General features: G+C 33.0%; 1 protein-coding gene and 1 pseudogene across 1 annotated transcript; one reads left to right on the forward strand and one right to left on the reverse strand.

Annotated features, from left to right (window-relative positions):
- Positions 1-5,383: 5,383 nt before the first annotated feature.
- On the forward strand, positions 5,384-7,331 carry LOC128923537 (putative nuclease HARBI1; annotated as a pseudogene).
- An 87-nt stretch (positions 7,332-7,418) lies between these two features.
- LOC128923538 (uncharacterized) lies at positions 7,419-8,647 on the reverse strand. The gene is made up of 4 exons (XM_054235806.1): positions 8,177-8,647; positions 7,926-8,112; positions 7,776-7,869; positions 7,419-7,702 (listed from the first exon to the last, which is right to left on the reverse strand). Exons 1-4 carry the CDS (start codon positions 8,364-8,366, stop codon positions 7,451-7,453), a joined length of 723 nt encoding a protein of 240 aa, XP_054091781.1. The 5' UTR covers positions 8,367-8,647; the 3' UTR covers positions 7,419-7,450.
- Between the last annotated feature and the right edge of the window lie 2,867 nt (positions 8,648-11,514).

The raw sequence follows: 11,514 nt of genomic DNA on the forward strand, positions 1-11,514 counted from the left end.
CTATTTATGTGGGGCAATTACTAAGGATTTTAACAATATAGAAGACATGATCGAAAGACCTGTAAATGTAGAAAACTTGAAATTTGGCTTATCTATTCTTCACGGCTGGATTAGATGTTTTGAAAGCCTCCTACATATTTCATACAAATTGCCGATACAGAAATGACAAGCTAGAACCGATTCAGAAAAACAAATCGTTTCTGAGACGAAGCGAAAAATTCAGAAGCAATTTAAAGAAATTTTAGGATTAATAGTGGACCAACCAAAACCTGGCTTTGGAAACACAAATGAGGGTAATACCGCCAGACGTTTTTTTTCAAAATGCAGAAAAGCCTGCTGAAATAACCTCTATAAATTTAAATTTGATAAAGCAAATGCACATTCTTTTAATTGTGGTATCTAGTGGGTATGAAATAAACAACAAAAAATTTCGATTTTTTTCACGTAAAACAGCAAAACTTTTTGTTAAGTTGTATATGTGGTACAACATGCCCCCGACTTTGCACAAATACTTTATACACGGACCTGAAATTATTGATAACGCACTTTTGCCTATTGGCCAATTATCAGAAGAAGCACAAGAAGCTCGCAATAAAGATTTTAAAAAATATCGGGAATTCCATTCAAGTGCAGCCGCGAAAAGTCTAATCAAGGTATTCTCAATTCTTTTTTTTTAACCTCAGATCCAATAATTTCAAGCATGCGAAGATTGCCAAAAAAGAACTTGCAAAATTTACCAGGAGAGGCTGTCGATTTAATTATAAGTGATGAGTATGGAAATAGCGATGATGATAGTGAAGATGTTGATGATGATGATAATGATGATGATGATGACGTCGACGATGACGATGATGATGTTAGTGAAGGTGACAATTATTACAATGAGAGTTTAGATACAGATGACATCGATATTAAATAAGAACTTTTTGGAATTGCTTCAATTCTATAGTCATATATAGTAAACCATTATTTTAATATTACAGCTGCATCCAAATCTTCTTAAAAACTATTTGTTGTGACTAACTGGATTTGAATAAAATATAAAATAATCAAAAATTATAAAAATAAAGCTTCAGTTAATTAATCCGAGAAATGATCTCCATTGGCCCCACTGTGCGTCGCCCTGATCACTTTGGTATATGTATATAACATTATATCTAACTCGTTTAGTTGTGGGTGTTACAAACAACCGTTATATGGACAAAAGTATAATACTCTCTTAGCAACTTTGTTGCGAGAGTATAAAAATAAATAAATTAAAAACATAGTGTTATAATTAATCTTTCCGCAGGAGCTATGCCTCCTTGGTAGTTTGTATTTGCTTAAAAATTTAATGTTTTACATTATGAATTTTTGAAGTTATACTTCTTATACGACTTCGGAAAAGGTTGCGATAATTGCTTAACGCTTCAGTGGAGAGAGAATAGCGTTGAACAATTAACGCGAGAGATAGTGAATGAGAGTAAAGCAGAGAACTTAAAGCACTTGCCATGCTTATGATATTTGAGCAATTCTTGTTTTTGTAGAACAATGTTTAAATTTTTGGTTGGTGACATATTCACATGTGTACGCATATGTATGATTGTATGCTTGCGCATTATATGTTTTTCTTTCGTTTCTGTTTCATTTCTGCGAATTCTCAAATATTTTGTGTGACTTTTGGTTGAAATACTCTGCGTTAGCAGTTGAAAAGTTAAGACTTCACAGGATAATTTCTGTAGACAGTGTTTATTTACTAATTAATTCGTGTTCTATATAATATTGACGTACTATTTGTAGTATTACTACACAGTGAATAGTGATTCAAATGATTCAAACAAACAATAAAATAAGTGACAGTGATAATACGCATATCACAGCGAATTCCAGGTTATGTGATGGTAAGTTTCTCTTGAATATTTGAATTGTCCGTAATAGATGCACCTTGTGCATTAAACTTGTGCTCTTGAAACTAATATCAATTGAATTGGCAAACATTTTAATGGTTTGATTTTAAATTGATTTTACAGCGGAAATATACAGTGTAGCCCGTGCTTCAAGAGGGGGGAAAACAGCACAATGGATTAATGATGGCTGGACCTCCGATCAATGTTGATCCATGAATGATTGGTGGACTTTCTACGTGCAAAGCAACGAATGCAGGACCCTCTACAAGTAGTGGTATACATTTCAGGGATATACCACGAAGGAAATCAACAGCAGAATATCAGCGAGAGTATAGAGTACGGAAAAGATCTCAGCGAGAATTAACAAGGGCCGCACCATCACGGCAAAGAAACGAGAGTACAACCGAGGATACAGAGCAAAACACCAATAATACCGGCACCGAAAACGTGAGAAATAATCCACAAATTCCTTATGCTTACTTTCAACAACATAAAAAGGCACATGAGTTTCTAATGGCAAAATTTACGAATAATAGTTCTGGATTTGCTTGCTCGATATGTGATCGCCTGTGGTTCAAGCAAGATTTAATCGCACTTCCTGAGAATATTGATCAGGAAGTACTTTACAGAATTGTACCGGATGTTCCAAGAGAAAATATTAAACCATGTCCAATCTTGCTTGTAACGCCACCAATAGATATTTGCACCAAGTCTTTAATAAAAAAATATTTTTATCCTTTCCCTCTCGCTAGTTTTCTTTCATACAAAATGATATGCATTTCTTGGAATATCACTAAGAAGTATAACTTCTTTCGCGCGTAGGGACTCCAAGCACCTTTTTGAAGTTATACTTCTTATACGAGTTCGGAACAGTTGCGATAATTGTTGCGCAACATTATGCATAAACATACATATGTACATGTTTATATATATAAATATAAATATATATTAATATCAACATTCTGGAAAATTGTAAGTATAAATTGAATAAAAATAGGAAATATATTAATAAAAATGAGTAAAAGACATATTAAAAGATTAATAAAAAAGGAAAGAGACATTTATATTGCTAGGCTAGGTAGAGGAAGGTTTGAGGAAGAGAATGTGGCAGGTGGTGTGGCGAGTGATTCAAATGTCGTATTAAATGTATTAAGTGAACAATCTTCAAGTGAACAATCTGAAAGTGCACAACCTTCTTTAAAGGAGAAAGTAACGCAGTGGCTTTTAAAATATAGACCTTCGCGGAAAAGTTTTGAAGAATTGTTGCAAATTTTACGTAGCGAAAATTTAGATGTGCCACAAAGTGCGGAAACGTTGCTTGCAAAGCATAAGCAGCGGGCAATAATAACAAATGTCTCGTCTGGATTTTATTGTCACATCGGTGTGAAAAAACAATTATTAAAAGCAGCAAACGTTTCGTAAAACACAGTTCCATTTCAGTGGATATTAATATTGACGGCTTACCTTTGTTTAAAAGTTCACGTACTCAGCTTTGGCCAATATTATTAAGAGTTAATAACGTTAAAAACCTTTCAGTTTTTCCTGTAGGAATATATGTACATATGTAGGGTCAAAAAAGCCAGATAGTTTAGAAAACTTTTTATTTTCATTTGTGGACGAAATGAAGGATATTATTAAAAATGGTATACAAATTTTAGGAAAAAACATTAAAGTTACAATACGTTGTATAGTTTGTGATGCCCCGGCTATAGCTTTTATTTGCGGAATTCCAGGTCACGTGTCGGCAAATGGTTGTTCTATGTGTACGCAAGTGGGTCGGAAAATTCAACATACGCTTGTACACAGTGTAGAAAGTTTAGAATTAATATCGGACTATGAATTCGCTAACAGAAAATATGTTAGTCATCATTTACCAAAATACAGAAATAAACAAACGCCATTGGAAACAATAGGTGTTAAAATGATTAGCCAAGTAACCATAGATTACATTCACCTCATTGACTTAGGAGTAATGCGTAAAATTTTATTAAGAATTTTAAATGATAAAATTAGCATTAAGGTAGATAAAAAAAGTAAAGATAGTATTTCAAAAGATTTAAAGGATTTAAGGTCACATGTTCCTAAAGAATTCGACAGAAAACCTAGAGGTTTTGAAGAAATATTAAATTGGAAAGCGACAGAATTCCGTCAGTTTCTTCTTTACACAGGCATTTCTGTTTTAAAGGATTATCTATCCAATGATTTGTATTATGAGTTCTTACTTTTACATTCTGCTTGCAGATTATTACTATGCCCTAAAACGTATGTTGCTAATATCAATATAGCACAAAATATGCTTTCGTTATTTGTTGAGAATTTTCCTATAATATTTGGAGAAACCAGTGTGACGTAAAATGTTCACCACCTCCTTCATTTAGCAGAGAATATCAAGGCAATTGGTATTATATCGAGCTCCTCAGCTTATGATTTTGAAAATTATTTGCAAATTTTACAAAAGTATGTCAAGAAACCAATGCATATATTACAACAACTTTTTAACAGAATATCATTCGAGAATTTGATTAAAGGGCCAACGCACATTGGTTTGAAATCACTTAAAAACGGAATGTTTCACTACTACGAATGTTCATAATGACTGCGTTTTTACCCCTAAAAATCCCAATAACTATTGTGTTATAAAGCCGTATATGCCAATAGAAATCCAACGATTTACAACTGAGAATGGTGGTATGGTTATAGGAAAAAAGTTTACTAACATTACAAATTTTTTCACGGAGCCTATAGAGTCAACAACTTTAGGAATATGTATAGTAGATTCAACTCCATTAGAAGAGGAAATGTCATTTTCTGTTGATAAAATAGAATGCAAGTTGTTTGGTTTGCCTCATAAGAACCGTTTGCTTATGATTCCAATTTTGCATACTTGCTTGTAATACTTGATATAATAAAATTATATTTTTATTTTTTCCGTTACATAGATAATAATGTCATCTTTCAAAAAACTAAAACAAACTAAGAAAAATATTTTACCCCAATGTAAGTAAACTTTATACATATGTAATGTTAATCTAATCAGTTGTAACATGTAATTTTTTACAGACTCTGTTCCAACAGTTCCCCTCAGTGATTGTTCTAATTGTTCTAATTGTGGCTATCTGGCTGAAATTAAAAACTTACCGAAAAAATGGAAGGTATTAAATATAATTTATATAATATATAACTAGATATGTATGTTATAGTTGTTTGTTTCAGATTCTCAATTTAGGCAAAATAAGGCCATTATGGAAGCTCTGGCTGAGCAAAAAGTATTGCAGCAGAAATTAATTCGACAAGAGTCAGTGGGTGCCCCCATAACAGATTTTTCCCCGCTGAAGACAGAGGAAACTTTGAGGGATGTGGAGGAACATATTTGTTTGGAAAATCGCGAAAGTTTTGTAAGTGTAATGGATATTAACAAAACGTAAATGTTCATAATTTTTTCTCTTTTTAACAGGTTTCTACTATTAAGGTTAGTTTCCAGCTCTCAAGAAAAAGCTCAAGAAATTATCGGTATTGTTTCTTTTGTATGAAATAGTAGTAAGCAAGAAATTTTGACATTTCATATTGCACCGTGAATGTTAAACAATGGAAGAAGAAGAGTGTGAAAAATTCAAAACAAACAAAAAAGAGATTTATTTAAGCAAGAGTAATTGGTAAGTTATTTAAATTTATTTAAAAATATCGTGATTAACTATTTGTATTTATTTTTCAGGTGGTTTTTAGTTTCTAGAATGGAAGACGATGAGTAAATTCTATACACTATTTCACCAAATTATAGTTTTTATACAAATATATTTTCTTATATTTTAGGCTAAATTTGATAATATTGATGAACTGTGGTGCTTTCATGAAGCAACAAGAAAAATCGCAGGAAAATGTGTCATTGAGTGAGCCCTTATCTCAAGGCAAGAAATGAGAAGGGGAGGTTTGCCACCGATTTCGAAAACTTGCGGAATGATCCAGCTCGTTTCGTGGAAAATTTCCGCATGCCGCCATGTATATTTGATGAGCTTTGGGAGATGCTGGAGCCACATCTGCTTCCAAAGCGAAATGGCAGACCAAAGGATTTCATCCCAGCTAAAGCCAAGTTTGCAATTGTACTAGAGTATGTTATGAAAATATATAATATATTATATTAGCACAAATAGGATTTGACCGCCTTCTTTTTTCAGGTACCTGGCTTCTGGAGATTTACAACGCCATATTGCCTCCTGCTACCGAATTAGTAAGCAGCATTTTGGAAGAATCGTGTCCGACGTGTGTAAAGCAATATGCTGCGTATTGAAAAATTAAATACCAGAGTGGACTGAACACACGTTGTTGGAAATATCTAATAGCTTCCGAACGCAATGGAATTTTCCGAACTGCGTCGGAGCTATCGATGGAAAACACATATCTATCAAAGCCCCACCAAAATGTGGAAGCGTGTTTTATAATTACAAAGTAAGTAAATATGTCTGTATATGTATAGATTATAATACCCTCGTACGCTAGGGTATGAAAATGAGTAAAATCGGTTCAGGAATTACCTCAGCCCTCACATACTATATATGCCGATTTTCGTTATTCTATTGGGCTTTATGAAGAATATCTGGGTTAAATTGTGTGTTATCTCAATAAAATTACAAAAATTTATTGCGAGAGTATAAAATGTTCGGTTGCACCCGAACTTAGACTTTCTTTACTTGTTATTAATATGCTTTTATTATAGGGATTCCATTCCATTGTGTTAATGGCTATATGTGATGCCAATTATAAATTCACATACTTGGATATTGGCGCTTACGGAAGTGAAGGAGACTCCAATATTATGAAGAATTCAAGTTTCGGTATCAGCATTCTTAATGATAGCTGCCAATTTCCAGCCGACGGCTTTATCGATGGCAAAAAAGTACCATATTTCATTGTAGGAGATGACGCATTTCCACTGTGTAAACGTATACTGAAGCCTTATAATAGCAAAAACCTTTCCAAAGAGGAAAAAATTTTCAATTATCGTTTAAGTAGAGCAAGACGGTGTATTGAAAACGCGTTTGGAATTTTAAGTGCAAAATGGCTTTGCCTGAGAAAGGTATTATTTTGTCATCCGGATCGTGCACAATCGATTGTTTCAGCATGCTGCTTACTACATAACTACCTGATCAATAAATGTCGACCGGCTTATAATCCTCCTACCTTCTCTGGATTCGAAGGCATCGATGGGGTATGGGAATCAGGAGAATGGGAAACTCTACAACAAGAAGGCCCTTTAAATGAATTAGGTGCCTACCGGGGAAGAGCATCAGATTATGGCAAATATGTACGAAATGTCATAAAAGATTATGTAAATTCTACATCTGGATCTGTTCCATGGCAAAATAATGCAACATTTCTTTGAACTTTCCATTATTCATGTTTATTTATAAAAAAATACTCACTATTTATTTTATGTATACCAATATATATGTTTTTTTATTAAAAAATAAGTTTAATGTTTCTAAATTTCATGTTTATTTATTTCATAACTAATCATAAGGTAAAAGTGAATAAAAAGTTAATTGTTAGTTTTATTTCTGTTCCTTATTCTATTTTTTTGTTTTAAGTTCATTTACTTGCTGTAACAGCATACTGTTAAATTCCATACACATATCATCACCAACTGACCGTGGAAGCTTATTCAACAACCAGTCAAAACCAGCAAGGACTTGTGCATATGGTGAGTTCTTCTTTCCTGCTACCAAATCCTCTTGTTTCTTCAAGATGTTATTGAATCGACTCCATGCCTCATCATTTTGGCTTCCGCTAAATTTCCGCTTACTTGTGGTGGGTGTTGGATTCTGAAAAATGCACAAACAAAAAATAAAACATTTTCATTTACATGCGCATTATATACACATGATATACACTTACATAATCATATTGCGGAACATTTAACTCCTCCACATCCGCTCTATTTATGGGGGAAGATGAATCGAAATCTTCAAAAACTGGACTTGTGAAAGTTCTGCGAAAACAATGCATAACTTCATGAAATTTTAAAATAATATTAAATTTACTTACTTTCGTTTCTGTGATACATTTGGCAAAAATGCCATTTCTTCAACAAACTCCCAATCAACAGTATCTGAAAACAAAGGCTCCTCCAGCATTTCTCCACCAGCGCTACCACTTTTGTGCTTGCGGGCCACTTTGGCGTGATAGCGATAGCTCTCCCGTAAGCTAATCCACCCAGCTTTGCACTCACTAACTAATACAAAATAAAAACAAGTTAAGAGATTCATAAAATAAAAGTTTAATTTATATACACTTACCAGTTTTGCCAAGGGAATTGCTTATGTGGACCCAGGCCTGCTCCACAGCATTTTTATTTGAATGCAAAACGTTAGTAATGTCCCATATTCGGGGCCATTCTTCCACTTCTTTAATTAAGTTTTGTTTTTCACCTGCCGTGAAATTTCCAATTCGCTTTTGCCGCTTTGTTGTAGGTATTAAGTCTTCCATTTCTAATGTTTAAGCCAAAGAATATATAAAATTCAAATCAAATTCAAATAAAACCACAAACTTGCTTCTTCTTCCCGCTCAATTTACTTCAGAAATATATAGAAACTGTTATGTTTCTTCGCAAAACCAGTGTTGCCTATCCACAATTTATAAAATAAAAGTAGTAAATATACTTACTGAATTTCTTGAGAGCTGGATGTTGCCACAAGAAAATTTAATACAAGAAAACTTCTTGAGCTTTTCTTTAGTGTTTTTTTGTATGGAGTTTTTGCTTTTCTTGAGAGCTGGAAACTAACCCTTAAGAGGTTAGTTCACCAAAATTTTACACGGAACTTTAAAAACATACTTAGCGATAGTATAGTTTTAAGCCACAATGTAGATGGGACACATGGTAAATAAAGGTTAAAGTTCTATGAAAAGTTTTATGCTGTCCTGCTAGGTAAGTAATATTTGTTTTAAATTAATTAAATCTGCATATATAATTAATGTTCTCTCTCTATACAATTCATAGATTCAATTTCACAATTACCCAATGTAATTGATGCGGAGGATCACCTACGGAAGGCTATTAGGATGCAGAAAAAGAGAAATTTCAAAATGGTGTCCCTTTCAAAAACTCCATAATTTGATTTTCATTCATTTTCATAAAAACATGTATTTATTCAATTGAAGTAATGTAACCTTTTTCATATAAAACAATGTAACCTTTTTTCATATAAAACATGTACTTATTCAATTGCAGTAATGTAACCTTTTTCATATAAAACAATGTAACCTTTTTTCATATAAAACATGTACTTATTCAATTGAAGTAATGTAACCTTTTTCATATAAAACAATGTAACCTTTTTTCATATAAAACATGTACTAATTGAAGTAATGTAACCTTTTTCATATAAAACAATGTAACCTTTTTTCATATAAAACATGTACTTATTCAATTGAAGTAATGTAACCTTCTTCATATAAAACAATGTAACCTTTTTTCATATAAAACATGTACATGTACCTGCATGTATAAATATTTCTACGACGTTTTTTCGTAAATAAATAAATTACAAATGAATTCAAAATTAATCGTTATAGTAGAGTTTTATTGCAACTAGTTTTTTAGTTTTTAATGAGGAATATTTTAGTTTTGAATTCACTAGTTTTGGACTATCTTAAAAATGTATTCCGTAGAACCAATCAAATGGAACTACCTAACAACTGTCCACTGTGGAACCGGTGAAAGCCGAGTTGCAAAGTAATGCACTGGACGATAATTGCCACCGCCAATGACATCTCCATGTTAAAGTGGACAGTTGAACGCATTGCATAGGTATTAAGCTAGAACTAGTACTGCCGTTACAATAGGTAGTTCTTTCTAAGATCTAGGGTAGTCGCATTTTCTGCAGGGATGTCATTGAACATACACACAAATTTACATTTGTATATGCGTGCACGTAAGTTTGTCAACCACCAAAAATCAAAAGCAATGTTCTACAAAAACAACAAGCGCCAAAAATTTATGTCGATATGTTTGCATGCTCATACATATTCATACATATTTACGACAAGCCGATTTTCTACCAACAACGCAATGTAGCGTCGCGCATACAATGTACATGTTTATATGTCATTAAACAAACACACAAACTTACATTTGTATATGCGTGCACGTAAGTTTGTCAACCACCAAAAATCAAAAGCAATGCTCTACAAAAACAACAAGCGCCAAAAATTTATGTTAATATGTTTGCGTTCTCATACATATTCATACATATTTACGACAAGCCGATTTTCTACCAACAACGCAATGTAGCGTCGCGCATACAATGTACATGTTTATATGTCATTGAACAAACACACAAACTTACATTTGTATATGCGTGCACGTAAGTTTGTTAACCACCAAAAATCAAAAGCAATGCTCTACAAAAACAACAAGCGCCAAAAATTTATGCCGATATGTTTACGTGCTCATACATATTCATACATATTTACGACAAGCCGATTTTCTACCAACAACACAATGTAGCGTCGCGCAGGCGGCCAGCAATTTTTCGACACATCGAGCTTTACAGAGTCGTTTCAAGTGATCCCTCCGTAATTATAAATGCGCAAAATATTTATTGGATAGTATTGACTTACTATTAGCAAATATTAATAATTAAATGTATTTAAATATTCTACTAATATATGATGCCATATATTAATGTACTACAATTGATTTTAGTAAGAATCAAGGCATAAAACAATCCATAATAATATGAGTTGGGGACATGGAGCTCTTTGCCTGCGAAAACGCGACACTGATTACAAGTCTGTGACAAAAAAATTACTATTTGCGGTCATTTGTTGTCCGTGGCAACGAAGATTTTACATGAAATGTACTACAAAACATACATATGTACATGTTTATATATGTCATCAAAATAATTTTCCTTTTCAATTTCCCCGGTTAATTCCACCAAATAATATTGTGTAATATTGTACAAATTAACTAATTTATTGCCTTATAGCTTGCAGAGCACAAGTCCAAAATATGTTTGGCTGAAACCTTGCGTGTTGCTAACTCTTGCGAATCAATGCACTTTCACTTTAAAAAATTCAACTTGTTACCTGTTATCCGGCTGAAACGACCAATGTTAGCTCAGGTGGTGGAGTAAGGTGTGCTTCGTTTCGTGGTTATGATTGGCCGTGGGGAAATAGAGGGCGCAATTGATTCCACACAAAGTAATCCAAAAAACAAACAAATATTCTTTGTAATAATTATAATTTTATTTAATATATTGGAATTTCACTTACCACGTTGGATCGGCTGAGATGTCGCAAAGGAAGGAGCAAGAAGAAGCAAAGCAAGAGCGCAGTTTCAAATATTTGGTTGCGTTCAAATTAGACTTCGAAAAAGCTTCGAAGTAGTGATCTCTATTCCGACACAGACGTGGCAGTGATATTAGGCTGGGGCGGCGTCAACAAAATTTATATGCATTAAATTATAAAGTTTACATACTTACCTAAATAATGAATTTATAACACTAATCTACTACTTACCTGAATACTTACCTTAACATAATCTAGTACAATGTTTAACGAAAAATAATTATACTTACCCTTTTGTAATATGTATATACTTACAATTACCACTAGTTTAAGCCGTTACTTT

The sequence above is a fragment of the Zeugodacus cucurbitae genome, chromosome Y (genome assembly GCF_028554725.1).
Source record: "Zeugodacus cucurbitae isolate PBARC_wt_2022May chromosome Y, idZeuCucr1.2, whole genome shotgun sequence".
Classification (NCBI taxonomy): Eukaryota; Metazoa; Arthropoda; class Insecta; order Diptera; family Tephritidae; genus Zeugodacus; species Zeugodacus cucurbitae.